This window comes from Bufo gargarizans, chromosome 2 (assembly GCF_014858855.1).
Source record: "Bufo gargarizans isolate SCDJY-AF-19 chromosome 2, ASM1485885v1, whole genome shotgun sequence".
Taxonomy (NCBI): domain Eukaryota; kingdom Metazoa; phylum Chordata; class Amphibia; order Anura; family Bufonidae; genus Bufo; species Bufo gargarizans.
The window spans coordinates 18891149-18908025 of NC_058081.1; the positions used below are offsets into that span (position 1 = coordinate 18891149).

The 16877-nt window shown below is 45.3% G+C and overlaps 1 protein-coding gene across 1 annotated transcript in view; it reads right to left on the reverse strand.

The window, feature by feature from the left end:
* Positions 1 to 2652: 2652 nt before the first annotated feature.
* The window catches only part of LOC122929231, a 73466-nt gene continuing 59241 nt past the window's right edge, over positions 2653 to 16877 (reverse strand). Inside the window, exons 4-5 of the mRNA XM_044282740.1 lie at positions 6730 to 7098; positions 2653 to 5131 (exon numbers count right to left, since the gene is read on the reverse strand). Coding sequence (XP_044138675.1) covers positions 4974 to 5131; positions 6730 to 7098 — 527 coding nt within the window. The 3' untranslated portion in view covers positions 2653 to 4973. The remainder of the gene's footprint in view (positions 5132 to 6729; positions 7099 to 16877) is intronic.

Genomic DNA, 16877 nt, shown 5'->3' on the forward strand with positions numbered 1-16877 from the left:
ACAGCGGTATACAGCGCTGTACAGCCTCAGTGCAGGGCTGATCGAGGTCTGTGAAAGACCTCACACAGCTCCTGCACTCTCCGGTCCCGGCGGTCACATGACCGCCAGGCCGGAACAGGAAGCGCATAGCTGTCCCTGCCTGCTCTTAGGGTTGTCCTGCTGTCACTGACAGCGGGCAACCAGATCAGCAGCTGCACGATTAGCGTGGAGCTGCAGTTTCTGAACGCACGTTCTGGAACGTCTGTTCAGAAATAGAGAACCACCTCCCGGACGTTTATAGTCTATGGGCTAGGTGGTGGTTAAGCCATGCAGAGGTGGTTAAGCATGCAGAGATCATTCCTTCCAGCGTGAACCACTAGAATAACCGGGGGTTGTACCACCCTGTAGAGATTAACAGGCTCCAGGAGGGCCTGCGACCAGCAAATATTGTGAATACCACGCCACACAACCTCCATGTTTCGAAACCCTGGCTTCGGTCGCCCGGCCTGAACTTGGCTCTTTGATCGGCCCAGAGAACATACGAATGCCCCAGAAAGCAAAAAACTTTGTTCAGGCCTAGGAGTTTTGATAGCTTATCTTGGGGAAGTCGAAAAACCATTAGGGAGGAGTCGATCTCAATTCCTAAAAAGGTAATGGAGGTGGACGGACCAAACGTTTTTTCAGCAGAAAGGGGGATGCCAAAACGGGACATGGAAAAACAAAAGTAGTTCAAAAGGAATTGATACTGGGAAGATTTACCGGAGGAGAAGAATAGGAAATCGTCTAGGTAATAAATGATTGAGTGGGAGACGGTCTCGTAGCGGATTTCCCATTCCAAAAAGGAGCTAAATAACAAAAAAAAATGGCATGAAATTAAGCAACCCATGGGGAGACAGGTATCGTAATAATAATACCCGTCCACCATGCAACCCAGCAGATGGTAACAATCTGGGTGCACAGGAAGCAGCCGGAAGGCAGCTTCTATGTCCGATTTTGCCATTGAAGCCCCTCTGCCTGACTAATGTGACCGCCCTATCAAAGGAAACATAGGAAATGGATGCATCGTCTTTTGAAATGCCGTTGTTTACTGAGGCCCCCTTGGGTAAGGAGAGATGGTGAATCAGACGAAACCTCACGATCTCCCGCTTGGGAACCAAACCCAACGGGGAAACCCGTATGTTCGGGAAGGGGGGTAAATTAGGTACAGGGTCAAAGTTTTCTCAATGATGACATATAGGGGGCGGACCGAACATCGCATATGTTCGCCCGCCCCGCGAACGCAAGCTATGTTCGCCAGGAACTATTCACCGGCGAATAGTTCGGGACATCTCTATCCGCAGTACCCGAAGCACAAGCAGCAGGAGCGGGGGGCGGGGCCACAGAATGCGCGGCCGGAAGGACAATAGAGGTCCCGGGCTGCACACTGCATACAGCGCCCTCCCCGCCTTGCAGGCCGTGGAACTTTTCTAAGGGAGGAGGGAAGGGGTTGGCTGAGGCTCAGGCGACATGGGGGGCGGGTGCGCCGCGTGGTAGAGGCTCTAATCTTAACAGTGCACATGTGCAGGCCAGGCAGTGACCATCACTCGTGTGAGATCTCCAAGCCAGATGAGGACAAAGTAGGAGAGGAGGACCTACTTCTTCTTGATCAACTTGCAGGATAACAGGCTGAACTGGATGGACAAATGTCTTTTTTCAGCCTTACAAACGATGTTAGTATAAACTATGTTGTCAGTTTGAACCCACTTACACCATGGAGCCACTCTTATATTATTTTTTTTTTTTGGGCCACTTTAGGTTCCCATTCTGCCCCAGGCTTTAAAAATGAAACCCATAAAACTTTGGCAGAATTGCATTTTTTTTTTTCCAATTTCACCCGATTCAGAATTTTCTTCCAGTTCCCACTATATCTAGGCTTGAGCGAATTCACTTGTGGATCCGAGATCCAAAGTCAATTTGTTCAAAAACTTCGTGGCTAATGCTGTTTCCGTACAGCATTAAAATGTATAGGCTCCGTGGAGCCAAAGTTTGCTTCGCCAGAAGTTGCGCAAGACTCACCTCCTGGTGCTCCAAGAAATGCAGATATCTCTGCAGCAGTTTAGCATACAGACAAAAGAAAGGTATTGTTTCAATCAGCATGATGAGTCCTACCAGCCAGCATATCTGGTTTAATAGAGTTGATCGTGTTGACAGAGGCGTTTTAGTGGTTCCATTAGAAAGCGCAACTTCTCCCAGAAAAAAACAAGCCCTAATTAAAAAAGTTTTGTCTCCGGGACGGCAGGAAGTAAAAAAGAAGAATGCAAAATCAGAAGGTCCTGAAGGGTTTAAAGAGCATCTGTCAACATTATTAACCATATTAAGGTACATTGCCTGATAGGGTTGATCATGCTGATTAAGCCGAAAGCACACGTCCGTGTTCCGCGGCCGAGAGCGGTCCATGGTATGCCGGGCTGGATTCCTGTTCAGAGCAGGAGCGCACGGCGTCATTGGTTGCTCTCATGCCATGCGCTTCATGCCACCGCTGCACTACAGTAATACACTCGTATTACTCCTGCTCTGAACAGGAATCCAGCCCGGCATACCACGGACCGCTCTCAGCCGCGGAACTGTGTAGCGATAAATTCCTTAAAGTTTTAATTTTACCAAATCAGAGCACACAATAAAGACACCTTTATCTCATTATTTTCTTTAGTTTAATACAGCATCTATTCAGAGCTTTAAACGTCAAAGTATTAGACGTAGCAAAGAAACAGACCTTTACTCCAGGTGCAGCACAAAGCGTAATGGTTACAAACAGTGGCATTGGGCTTGGCGGTTACAGTTTCTATTAAAACACAATTTGTTGGTCATAGTCCCTAATGGACATACAGCCTAACGGTTAAAGTATCTAGTGAGCACCTCATAGACATTGTAGTCAAGGTGACTTCAAAGTCTAGAGTGAAATCTAGAAAATATTCAATTGGACTGGTTGTCTTTTCATGGCTTGAGTAGCTGTTCTGTGGGATCAGACCAGATGGGCTAGCCTTCATACGGCACATGCATCAATGAACCTTGGGTGTCCATGACATTACTTCTCATGAATCGCAGGAGGTCCGAGTATTGAATCCATAATAAGTGTCTATACTGTATATATTGAATGAGATCATTTGACAACAATCAGTGAGTTAAAGTGCATTTTCTGGATGATGATAATCTTTTTAGTCTGTCAGAAATATTAATGGTGGGGAGGATTAATATGATAGACAGAATTTAATGTAATCCTCCATTTGGGGTCATGTACGTGGAGAGGGGGATCTATGCCTCTGAGGAGGATCTCTGCCTCTCCTTCTGTCCCTGCAGCCTATCAGCACGTTCCCCACTGGCTTCCCTCTCGTCCTCCACCCTGGCTGAGATCATAGCGGGCTTAGGTCTTGTTGGGCTGCTTAAACCTAGTATATCTCAGGCCGTATAACAGCTATAGATATGAGAGCAGCTCATTATCTTATTCAGTCAGAGATACAACCCAGAAACTGAGTCTACAGTGAGAGCTGCAGATATATTTGGTACTCAATCCCCACAATTCTAAAAGCTGTATCTCAGGCTATATCCTGGCTATCGCTGCAAACCTAGTCTTGTTTTAGAGCTTAGATTGTTAGCTTTAAAGCCATGACCTACCCTCTTGCTGCCTGAGATACAGCCCATCGACAGCAAGGATGTACGAGATATTTCCTTGGCTACTGAAATGCCATGCAGCCAAGAAATATGAGATGAGATATGTCCTTTGCAGGTATGGGTTAAATGAGGACCTGCTGGCTATCACCATAGGTCTGATTTCGGAATCTCTTAGTGATCAGTTAATCTGCTGTGACTAATACTATATTAGTCTTGAAAGAATGGAACTTCACAAAGTGGAATTAGATCAAAATTTCAGGGAAAATTAGATTTAGCTGCAAAGCCGAATTTACTTGTGATTCATGGTAGCAAAACTATTTATCCTGAATGAGGGTAAAAAGCAAAAGAATACTTACCTGAGCCATTTAAGAGCCAGTCATCGCCATCTTGATTGAAGTTCTCCCATGAAATCCCATGTGAGGTGACGTATAATGTCACCACGCCAGTCCATGTGATGACATCATCACGGGCCAACTGAGATTTTGTTTGAGATCTTCAATCAAGATGGTGACGTTTGGCTCTTCATGATCAAATGGTAAGTAGGATTTTTACACTTTCTTTTATTATTGCTGTCAGATGCCGCGAAAAGCTATGAACGCGGCATCTAAGGGGTACAATGATGGGGAGCACCCACTACTTACATCAAATGCGCTTTGTGATTAAATAATTCATCATGAAGCAATTTTTTTTGTAAAATTCAAATTTTTGAATATTTCGCTCGTCACTAAACTATATGTAAACACTAATAGGGTCCTACACTGTATGTGGACTGTGATTGCCATAATAGGACACCTCTGTAAAGAACTAGAACAATTTATATGCGAACACCAAATAACAACAACCATAAACCAAACCATGTATATCATGTGTGGAACCATGCCAACTGATTATACCCTCTGAATTGAACCACACTCCAATTGGAGTCACGTAGGTTGGACCCTATCTGATGGGGGAACCAGTGTGTGCCCTGGCTATGTGTGAGATGAGTATTGGATTTCTATTACTGACCAGCCATAGATGACGGCACCATACCCTATAGCATTAGCACTGTATTATGCAGTACCTGTTGGTGTCCATATATGACCTGTATATGTAATATAGGTTTATAGTGTCCGTGTGGAGGGGAGATTTTTGCTCTACAGTTCTCACCTGCGGATTTTATATTGTATTTTTTGTGAAATATTGTGTTGATATGATTATGTGTAATAAAGATATTTTTCTATATTACATGTGTGGTTCAATTCAGTGGGTATAAACAATTTTTTATGCACATCTCTGCCCAAAATATGGTTCTAAAGCTTGACATAGGATCAGTGAGAAGAAGAGGTGTTGAATCAGAATTATGTTTAAAGTTCAATATCATACTCCACATCGGATGGAAGGCTTCTTTTCTTTACATATAAAAGAGACAGAATCACAATTATAAACATGATAAGGTTCTTGACTCCCACATAAATGATAGCTTCTAGAACGTTTTCATTTTGAATTTGAGATTCTGAAAAACCTAAGGGGAATAAAAAGCTAAAGTGAATGGATTGTGCTGTGTTTTAACATTTGAGACAGATGTGGACAAAGCATACTGACTCTACAGACATGGCGAAAGGTGTTTAAGATTAGTGCTGAGCAGGAATATTCGAAAAGCAAAATTTTATCTCGAATATCGCCACTTTGAGAATTCGCAAATATTTAGAATATAGTGCTATATATTCGTTATATCGAATATTCGTCATTTTTTCCATTTGAACACGATTCCTTCCTGCTTCTTGCTTGTGGGCCAATGAGTCATTGGCCCACAAGCAACTTAAGCAGGGAGGAATCATGACTTCAGATGGAAAAAAAATGACGAATATTCTAAAAAAACGAATAGCACTATATATCGAATATTCGTCATTTTTTTACACCTGAAGTCATGATTCCTCCCTGCTTAAGTTGCTTGTGGGCCAATGACTCATTGGTCCACAAGCAAGAAGCAGGGAGGAATCATGTGTTCAGATGAAAAAAATGACGAATATTCTAAAGACTAATACATAGCACTATATTCTATAGTGCTATATATTTGTTTTTGACCCACGCCTGTATTGATCACGTAATATTCGCATAGGACACGATCATTACCTTGCCAATTTTTTAGTAAATAAAGAATGTAGAATATAACGAATATTCAACGAATATTCCACAAAATATTTGCGAAATATCATGAATTCGAATATGACCCCTGCCGCTCATCACTAGTTTTCACATGTAGAGCGCCTGGTAGTAATCAGACAGCAGGGACCCACTCATAGTGTGCTGAGTGAAGGCTGACAACTGTGCTAGGTAAGTAGACCGCTTGACATGGCTACTGTCTCTCGTAAGAATGTTTGCCTGTTACTGTAACTGACAAGCACAGTGCATCTACCCAGGGTTGTAGACACCTAGAGGGGAAGCCCTTAAGGGATTTATTTGTAGAGAACAATTGTGTCATACCCATCTGTACAGTACATCAGAAGGTGATGCGGTATGGTGGCAGGCAAGATGGCAGACAATAGTACACTACAATATTCCCTCTCTCCTTCCTGATTTTTCTCTGCTAACAGACATGCGCTGGCACTTCTTCCTATCCTGAACTATGGTGACGGGTGTCTTAACTTGTTAACCCCTCACCTTGCAGCAGAGTCTGTATGGCTGGTGTGCTGATCACCCTGCAGCCCTTGTACACTGTAGCTTGCAGTTCTTCTGGTGTCCTGGCACCACAACAAACTAACTCTGGAACTTTCTAGAGCTCCACCTCATGGCAGGAGGCAGGACCAGCCCACTCCTACCAAGATCAGAGCAATTAAATGGAAAGTTCCTTTCCTAACTCCAACCATACCTTATCATTCCTGAAACATATGACAGATACATACTGTACCATGACATTTATACAAATAATTGCCAAAACTCCATCTGGGGTATTAGTATAAGGGCAGGGAGAAATATGAAGTTCAGAAAAAAATCCTTCTAAGAAAATACTTTTGTTGCTCACGAATCATGACCTATGGACTAGTACTAATAGAACAATTACACATTTATGTTTTTTTTCTTTTGGGAAATATGGCAGCCCTAAGCTCTCCTTGGACTTACGTGTTATGTCTAGTTTGGTCCCATTTCCATAATGTATGATGGAGCTGGATTTTTTATTTCCGACACAGAACTTGAGCATCACAAAGCAGTAATAAGAAGTTGTATCATCAGTATCTATAACCCCCTTTATATGGAGATCGGCCAGTCCTCTCAGCTCTGTCCTTCCTCTGTAGGTTGAGTGAACCATGGATGGGAAGGGGTGATAGGCATAAGCACCCTTTGGGCTGCCCACTCTCCAGAAGACCCCAGTCCACAGAAGGTTAGTATCTGATCGGTATTTGTATGAGCAGCTGATGGTAGCAGAACCGTCCACGTCAGATGAAGTTGTCTCCGGTTGCAGAACTTCAAACTCTGGATTCATGGAATTATCTAATAGGGGAAATTTAACCATCTGTTAGTCCTCAGAAAAATTGTTCTCTTATAATATTCTTTCTAGGCATTAAAAATTGTAGTTGTTTTCAGTTATTTTGTGGGTAAGTTCACAGAGAGGATTTTCCCAGGCTAAGCTCAAGAGGGGCCTGGATGTATTTCTGGAGTGTAATAATATTACAGGCTATAGCTACTAGAGAGGGGTCGTTGATCCAGGGAGTTATTTTAATGGCCTGATTGGAGTCGGGAAGAAAAATGTTTTCCCCTAAAGTGGGGAAAATTGTATTCTACCTCACAAGGTTTTTTTGCCTCCCTCTGGATCATATTGCAGGATAGCAGGCTGAACTAGATTGACAGATGTCTTTTTTCAGCCCTATAAACTATGTTACTATGTAAGGGTACTTTCACACTTGCGGCAGGAAGGGTCCGACAGGCTGTTCACCCTGTCGGATCTGTCCTTCCGCTATTTCACCATGCCGCTGCTCCGTCCCCATTGACTATAATGGGGGCGGGGTGGAGCTCTGGCGCAGTACGGCAGTTTGCGGTGAGAGGCCGCTGGACTAAAAAGTCGGACATGCAGGACTTTTAGTCCGGCGGCCTTTCGCCGTGCACTGCCGTTCTGCGCCAGAGCTCCGCCCCCGTCCTCATTATAGTGGCGGTCCGGCGGCACTGCAAAATAGCGGAAGGACGGATCCGACAGGGGGAACAGCCTGTCGGATCCGTCCTGCCGCAATTGTGAAAGTAGCCTTAAGCCTCTGGTTGTTGCGACAGCAGATTTGCAATTTAATCATTAAAAAAGCAGTCTGGATGTGTAGTCCGGAGGACTCCCTATAACAGCAGTCTGGTTGAGTAATCTGGAGAAACCCCTATAACAGCAGTCTGGGTGTATAGTTTGGAGCGCCCCCTATAACAGGAGCCTGGATGTGTAGTCTGGAGCACCCCCTATAACAGCAGTCTGGAAGTATAGTCTGGAGCACCAAAATACACCCGACCCAAGAGCGAGTCACAAGAACCACCCTATCAATGCACATCCAACAGTAACCAAATAGTAAAATATATAAAGTTTATTAGACACACCAACAAACACACATTTAAAATTGTATACAAAATAAACAATGTGACGGTATAAGAATAAGTCCACTGAACGTCCACTAGGTGGGGACATACAATATAAACCAGCTATATACAATATGCACCTATAAACAGCATAGAGAAAATATCAGATAAGGTAAGGCCACTAATAAATAAAAAACAGGCCACAATGGGGTCAAGTAACAAGAGCCAAAACCTGTGTGGGCAGCTGGTGCAGTGGACCTGAATGAATGAGAAACGCCCAACGCGTATCGCCGGCGCAGTCCGGCTTCCTCAAGGGTAATGAGCCAAATGTCAGGGTGTCATATATATGCAGGGTATAAAAAACAATCAATGAGGTATAATAAAATTCCCCTGTGAAGTAGGAGTATGGGGGTGCGGCAGCATGTCTCGGAACAAGCAGCACAACGAAGACCGGAAGTGGGAGAGTCACATGACCGGAAGTGAAAGACACGAGTGGAACGCAGTATGCGTTCCACCGGCCCAAATCACCGCTATAAAATGCAGCCAAATAAGTATATATATATATATATATATATATATATATATATAAAGGGCACCTAAAAGGCCTATGGGGGATGTGGATTGCATGCACCAATTACTAATGTCTAACCCCAAAGTCTAGAGAATGGGCAAAGATGGTGAGAATATCTCCATGGAGATTGCGAACCGGATGTGCGACAGAGCACATGACAGGAAGTGGAGAGCCGCAGTGGAACGCAGGCTGCACTATAGATAAGCGAGTGGATCATGAGGACCATTATGCATTATAGAGACCAATGTGCACTACAAAATGTAAAATATATATATATGTACAAAGCAGATGTATATGGGTATACATGACAAGGGCCAAAAATGAATAGCAAAAGCTTATATAAATGAATATATCACAAAATGACAAAATCATTGATTGATTAATACACCAATAAAAATTTTTTATAAAAATTCATAAAGAATTCATAATAAATTCATGAAAATTCATACATGATGGATAATACATGAGAGGTATGCCAAAATAAAAAAAAATATATTAATTATTAAGAACCAAACATAGTGATCAGTGTAAAATAATGTGTGCATGCACCAAAAACACAAAGACAGTGAGTGAAGGGGAAGGAAGTTAAGGTGCTCTGAGTGAATGAAGACCTATAAAAAATTAAATACATAATAATTACATATGAGTAATGACATAATTATTGCATGTAAATTATGACAATGGTGATATAAGCTGGAACCCAACCCTGATGTGCTACTATGTTACAAAAACTAGCACTGAATATACGCACACAAACACCCTGTGTGGTTAGGGCATTAGTGGACAATGACGTCCATAAATGCAAAAGTGAAATATGCTTATTATTAGAAAACCCCAATAAACAACATGTATGAAAATGTAAATGTAGAACATGTCTAGAATGCCCTTTCATGATTATAAACCTAATAAGTCATGATTGGCCCCTAACAGTAGAACCCTAATTGTATAATCTGTATAGACCTTACATAATAAACTGCCTAATACAACAGGATTGGCCCCTAACAGAGGATCCCTAAGCGAGAGATGAATGAGTGCAGTATATACATGGCCCTTCACAAATGGTTCTGATAGCCCAAAATCCAGGACTAAGTGCTATAGAAACCGGTAAACGTAAGTTCTTCATTTAGTCCATGATGGGGAGCCACCGTGTCCAAAGTAAAAATCCATTTGGCATAGTAACTAAGTAACTAACTAGTAACTAAGAAGTGTCCGAGCCTCCCCTCAAATTTGTGCGTACCAGATCAAGACCCACGATCCTAAGTCCAGAAGTTATGCATTGATGACAGTCTAGGAAATGTGCAGCCACTGAAGTTAAAGGTTTCCTGGCTTGGGTCCGGTCTCGTCGAGCCAAGGCAATGTTTGATAGGTGCTGTTGGTTACGTAGTGTACAGCGCCCCCTATAACAGCAGTCTGGAGCACCCCTATAACAGCAGTCTGGATATGTAGTCTGGAGCGCCCCCTATAACAGCAGTCTGGGTGTATAGTTTGGAGCGCCCCCTATAAAAGCAGTCTGGCTGTGTAGTTTACAGCGCACTCTATAACAGCAGTCTGGCTGTGTAGTCTGGAGCACCCCCTATAACAGTACTCTGGATTTGTAGTCTGGACCACCCCCTATAACAGCAGTCTGGATATGTAGTCTGGAGCGCCCCCTATAACAGCAGTCTGGGTGTATAGTTTGGAGCGCCCCCTATAACAGCAGTCTGGGTGTATAGTTTGGAGCGCCCCCTATAACAGCAGTCTGGGTGTATAGTTTGGAGCGCCCCCTATAACAGCAGTCTGGCTGTGTAGTTTACAGCGCACTCTATAACAGCAGTCTGGCTGTGTAGTCTGGAGCACCCCCTATAACAGTACTCTGGATTTGTAGTCTGGAGCACCCCCTATAACAGCAGTCTGGATATGTAGTCTGGAGCGCCCCCTATAACAGCAGTCTGGGTGTATAGTTTGGAGCGCCCCCCTATAACAGCAGTCTGGCTGTGTAGTCTGGAGCGCCCCCTATAACAGTACTCTGGATTTGTAGTCTGGAGCACCCCCTATAACAGCAGTCTGGATGTGTAGTATGGAGCGCCCCCTATAACAGCAGTCTGGCTGTGTAGTCTGGAGCACCCCCTATAACAGTACTCTGGATTTGTAGTCTGGAGCACCCCCTATAACAGCAGTCTGGCTGTGTAGTCTGGAGCGCCCCCTATAACAGCAGTCTGGGTGTATAGTCCGGAGCGCCCCCTATAACAGCAGTCTGGCTGTGTAGTCTGGAGCACCCCTATAACAGCAGTCTGGATATGTATTCTGGAGCGCCCCCTATAACAGCAGTCTGGGTGTATAGTTTGGAGCGCCCCCTATAACAGTACTCTGGATGTGTAATCTGAAGCACCCCTATAACAGCAGTCTGGCTGTGTAGTCTGGAGCGCCCCCTATAACAGCAGTCTGGGTGTATAGTTTGGAGCACACCCTATAACAGCAGTCTGGGTGTATAAATTGGTGCGCCCCCTCTAACAGCAGTCTGGCTGTGTAGTCTGGAGAACAACGTAATAAAAAAAAAAAAAAAAAGCCCAAAAAATAAATTTTTTGGTCACCTACTATCACAAAAAGTGCAACACCAAGCGATCAAAAGGGCGTATGCCTCCTAAAATAGTACCAATCAAACAGTCACCTCATCTCGCAAAATATGAGCCCCTACCTAAGACAATCGGCCCAAAAAAAATAAAGCTATGGCTCTCAGACTATGGAGACACTAAAACATAATTTTTTTTGTTTCAAAAATGCTATTATTGTGTAAAACTTAAATTAGAAAAAGTATACATATTATGTATCGCCGCGTCCGTAACGACCAGCTCTATAGAAAAATCACATGACCTAACCCCTCAGGTGAACAGCGTAAAAAAAAAAAAATCGTTTAAAAGGGCGTATGCCCCCCAAAATAGTACCAATCAAACAGTCATCTCATCCCGCAAAAATGAGCCCCTACCGAAGACAATTAGTTAAAAAATGAAAAAGCTATGGCTACTAAATAATAGTAAAAAAAAGCTATGACCTGCTGTATAGAAATAGGCAGCTGAACGCTCTCTTTTATGAGGTAGTAAATTGCCAATGAAGCCAAGAGGAAGCTTTTTTGGCCTCCATCAGGTGAATACAGGCCTATGGCTACATACGCCAACTGCGTCCACTGACTGCTGTGTGAACGCAGGTTTATCAACACTAGTGCATGGTACAGAGCAGCGCTTCATAAATACAGCATTTTGTCCAGAAAATTGACAGGTATGCCCAGTTATTTGCGTAAAAGGACATGAATAAGGGTAGGTTCACAGTTTCACACAGAGATTTTTGAAGGAGGTTTTGAGGCAAATTTTCCTGCAGTTTTTTTCATTTAAAACCAGAAGTGGGTTTGAAAGGAAATCGGAAATGTAAAAGAAGGACTCAACGTCTCCTTCCTTCTGGATTCACTTCTGATGTTGGCTGAAAAACCTGAATGGAAATCTGCCTCAAAACCTGCTTTAAAAAAACCCCAGTGTGAACCTACCCTTAGGGCTCATGCACAAGAAAGTATTTTTTGTCCGTGTCCGTTCCATATTCTTTACGTCCGTATATGGAACTATATATATATATATATATATATATATATATATATATATATATATATATAGCAGAGCTGTATCTGAACCAGAGTGCTAGTGGGGGAGGGGAAGACAGATGTAGCAGAGCTGTATCTGAAGCGGTTCTGCCACAGTGCTACAGGGTACTGGCGAAGATAGATGTAGCAGAGCTGTATAGGAAGTAGAGATGTCCCAAACTATTCACCGGCGAACATCGCGCGTTCGCCGCAGCGGGTGAACATATGCGATGTTCGGTCCGCCCCTATACATCATTGAGCAAACTTTAACCCTGTACCTCACAGTCAGCAGACACATTCCAGCCAATCAGCAGCAGACCCTCCCTCCCAGACCCTCCCACCTCCTGGACAGCATCCATTTTAGATTCATTCGGAAGCTGCATTCTCAGAGAGAGGAGGGAGAGTGTAGCTGCTGCTGATTTAATAGGGAAATCGATGGCTAGGCAAGTGTATTCAGTGTCCACTGCAGTCCTGAAAGACTCATCTGATCTCTGCTGTAAGGACAGTGTCCTGACAGCACCCCAAAAAGCTTTTTTTTATTTATTTATTGTTTCCTCTGTAATCTAATTGCAGTTGCCTACCAGCATGTGTGTCAGGCCCACAGCGTATACTGTGCCCACTTGCCCAGTGCCACCACTCATATCTGGTGTCACAGTAACTTGCATTAAAAAAAAAATAACTTTTTTGACTGTAATATAATTGCAGTTAGTTGCCTGCAAGCGTGTGTGTCAGACCTACAGTGTGTACTGTGCCAACTACTGCCAGTGCCACCACTCATATCTGGTGTCACAGTACCTTGCACGCATAGTACAACTAATTTTTTAAAAATGACAGGCAGAGGCAGGCCACCCCGCAGGGGCCGTCGTGGTCGTGGTGCTGTGATTCCCTTTGGCCCTACAATAATGCCCAGTGTTCAGAGGCCACGTACCCTGAACTCGAAAAGTTCTGAGGACAAAGTTGACTGGCTAACACAGGACACCCAATCTTCTACAGCTTCCGCTCGGAACCTTGACGCACCATCCTCCTCCAGCTCAACTTCGGGCACCTCTCAAGTTACCACTCGCCCGCCCGCCGCCACCACCACCACCACCACCACAGCCGCTTCACTTGATCCCTCAGAGGAGTTATTTACACATCAGTTGGAAGAAATGAGTGATGTGCAACCATTATTGCCAGAGGATGTAGATAACAGGGATATGTCTCAGTCAGGCAGCATTACACACATGGACGTACGGTGTGATGATGATGATGATGTTGTACCCGCTGCAGCTTCCTTTGCTGAGTTGTCAGATGCAAGTGAAGTGGTTGATGATGACGATGTGTCCGTGGATGTCACTTGGGTACCCGCTCGAAGAGAAGAAGAACAGGGGGAAAATTCAGATGGGGAGACAGAGAGGAGGAGGAGGAGACGAGTTGGAAGCAGGGGGAGGCCGTCGCAAGGAGCTAGTGTCACAGTCAGACAGCATGTATCGGCACCTGGGGTCAGCCAGACAGCACGCCAATCAACACATGCTGTTGCCACCACCAGAATGCCGTCATTGCAAAGCTCAGCAGTGTGGCATTTTTTTTTGTGTGTCTGCCTCTGACAACAGCGATGCCATTTGCAACCTGTGCCAAAAGAAACTGAGTCGTGGGAAGTCCAACACCCACCTCGGTACAACTGGTTTGCGAAGGCACATGATCTCAAATCACAAACGCCTATGGGATCAACACATGAGTACAGGCAGCACACAAACTCAAAGCCGCCATCCTCCTCCTGGTCCAGCATTTTCAGCCACGCCAACCACTGCTGTCCTCCTTGCCCCCTCTCAACCATCCGCCACTCCGCCTCTCTCCTTCAGCAGTTCCTGCTCATTTGCCCACAGTCAGGTGTCTGTCAAGGAAATGTTTGAGCGTAAGAAGCCAATGTCACAGAGTCACCCCCTTGCCCGGCGTCTGACAGCTGGCTTGTTGGAACGCTTAGCACGCCAGCTTTTACCATACAAGCTGGTGGAGTCTGAGGCCTTCAAAAAATTTGTAGCTATTGGGACACCGCAGTGGAAGGTATCCGGCCGAAATTTCTTTTCACAAAAGGCAATCCCCAACCTGTACTCTATTGTGGAAAAGGAAGTCATGGCATGTTTTGCAAACAGGGTTGGGGCAAGGGTCCATCTGACCACTGATACCTGGTCTGCAAATCATGGTCAGGGCAGGTATATCACGTACACTGCGCATTGGAAAAACCTGCTGATGGCTGCCAAGCATGGAATGCGTGGCTCTGCAGAGGAGTTGGTGACACCACCACGACTTGCAGGCAGGCCGGCTGCCACCTCCTCTACTCCTCCTACTCCATCCTCTTCGCTAACCTCTTCGGCTGAGTTCTTTTCTGCTGCTGCGTCTTGCTCCACATCAACTGCACCCCCCCAGCTCCCCAGGGGCTATTCCACATCCCGGATATGACAGTGTCATGCCGTCTTGGGGTTGACTTGCCTGAAAGCAGAGAGCCACACCGGACCAGCACTCCTGTCCACCCTGAACGCACAGGTGGATCAGTGGCTGACTCCGCACCAACTTGAGATCGGCAAAGTGGTGTGTGACGACGGAAGCAATTTGTTGGCGGCATTGAATTTGGGCAAGATGACACATGTGCCGTGCATGGCACATGTGTTGAATCTGATCGTACAACGCTTTGTGCATAAGTACCCAGGCTTACAGGACGTCCTCAAGCAGGCCCGGAAGGTGTGTGGCCATTTCAGGCGTTCCTACACGGCCATGGCGCACTTTTCAGATATTCAGCGGCGAAACAACATGCCAGTGAGGCGCTTGATTTGCGACAGCTCGACACGTTGGAATTCAACACTCCTAATGTTCGACCGCCTGCTCCAACAAGAAAAAGCCGTCAACGAGTATTTGTATCACCGGGGTGCTAGGACAGCCTCTGCGGAGCTGGGTATTTTTTTGCAACGTTACTGGACGCTCATGCGCAATGCCTATAGGCTCATGCGTCCTTTTGAGGAGGTGAAAAACCTAGTCAGTTGCACCGAAGGCACCATCAGCGACATCATCCCATTTGTTTTCTTCCCGGAGCGTGCCCTGCGAAGAGTGCTGGATCAGGCCGTAGATGAGCGTGAAGAGGAAGAGTTGTGGTCACCATCACCACCAGAAACAGCCTTGTCATCATCGCTTGCCGGACCTGCGGCAACGCTGGAAGAGGAGTCTGAGGAAGAGGAGTCAGAGGAGGAATGTGGCTTTGAGGAGGAGGAAGACCAACCACAGCAGGCATCCCAGGGTGCTCATTGTCACCTATCTGGTACCCGTGGTGTTGTACGTGGCTGGGGGGGAAGAACAGACCTTCAATGAGATCAGTGAGGACTAGGAACGGGACATGAGTAGCTTGGCATCCAACCTTGTGCAAATGGGGTCCTTCATGCTGTCATGCCTGTTGAGGGACCCTCGTATAAAAAGGCTGAAGGAGAATGACCTGTACTGGGTGGCCACGCTACTAGACCACCGGTTTAAGCAGAAAGGGCCTGAAATGTTACCGGAAGTCGGAAAGGATGCAGCAGTTCCAAAACAAGTTAAAAAGTATGCTTTACACAGCATATAAGGGTGATGTCACAGCACAACGGGAATCTAACAGGGGAAGAGGTGAAAGTAATGCTCCTCCTACCACGACCATGCCGGCAAGGACAGGACGCTTTACAGACGGGTTGTTGATGGAGGACATGCAGAGCTTTTTAAGTCCTACGCATCGCCACAGCCCTTCGGGGTCCACCCTCAGAGAACGACTCGACCGACAGGTAGCAGACTACCTTGCCTTAACTGCAGATATCGACACTCTGAGGAGCGATCAACCCCTTGACTACTGGGTGTGCAGGCTTGACCTGTGGCCTGAGCTATCCCAATTTGTGATAGAACTTCTGGCCTGCCCCACTTCAAGTGTCCTGTCAGAATGGACCTTCAGTGCAGCAGGAGGTATTGTCACTAAGAAGAGAAGTCACCTAGTTCAAAAAAGTCTAGATTACCTCACCTTTATTAAGATGAATGAGGGATGGATCCCGAAGGGACTGACAGTGGGTGATACATTTGACTAAAAAAGGCCTGATGAGATGAGCTGCCTTGGGCTAAAAATGGTTCAAAACGCTGCTGTATTTTATCTCTGCATGCCGGATGACTTTCGTGACTTCTTCACCACCAACTAGGGTTCAAGCCGCAATGTTTTAGGGCACTTTCTGCCTGGGAAACATCAATTTTTCTGGCCGCTGCTACAGCAGCGGGTGCAACAATACCATATTTTTCAGGCATATGCACATGCCAAATTTTTCTGGCCTCTGGTGCTGCACTGTGGCTGCAAAAAAAAAAAAAAAAAAAAAAAAAAAGCACATACATGTGTCAATTCCCCTTCGTGATCGTTACCTTGTTGTGGTGAAGGGGCTTGGGTATCACAATGAAGCGATCACCTCTATGAGTGTGTTGGCAATGGCAATGTTGGCACACCCCAGATGAGATAAGGTCGTTGCTTCATTGTGAACAGACCAAAAGCGATCGGCTGGATTATTTTGCATAGAA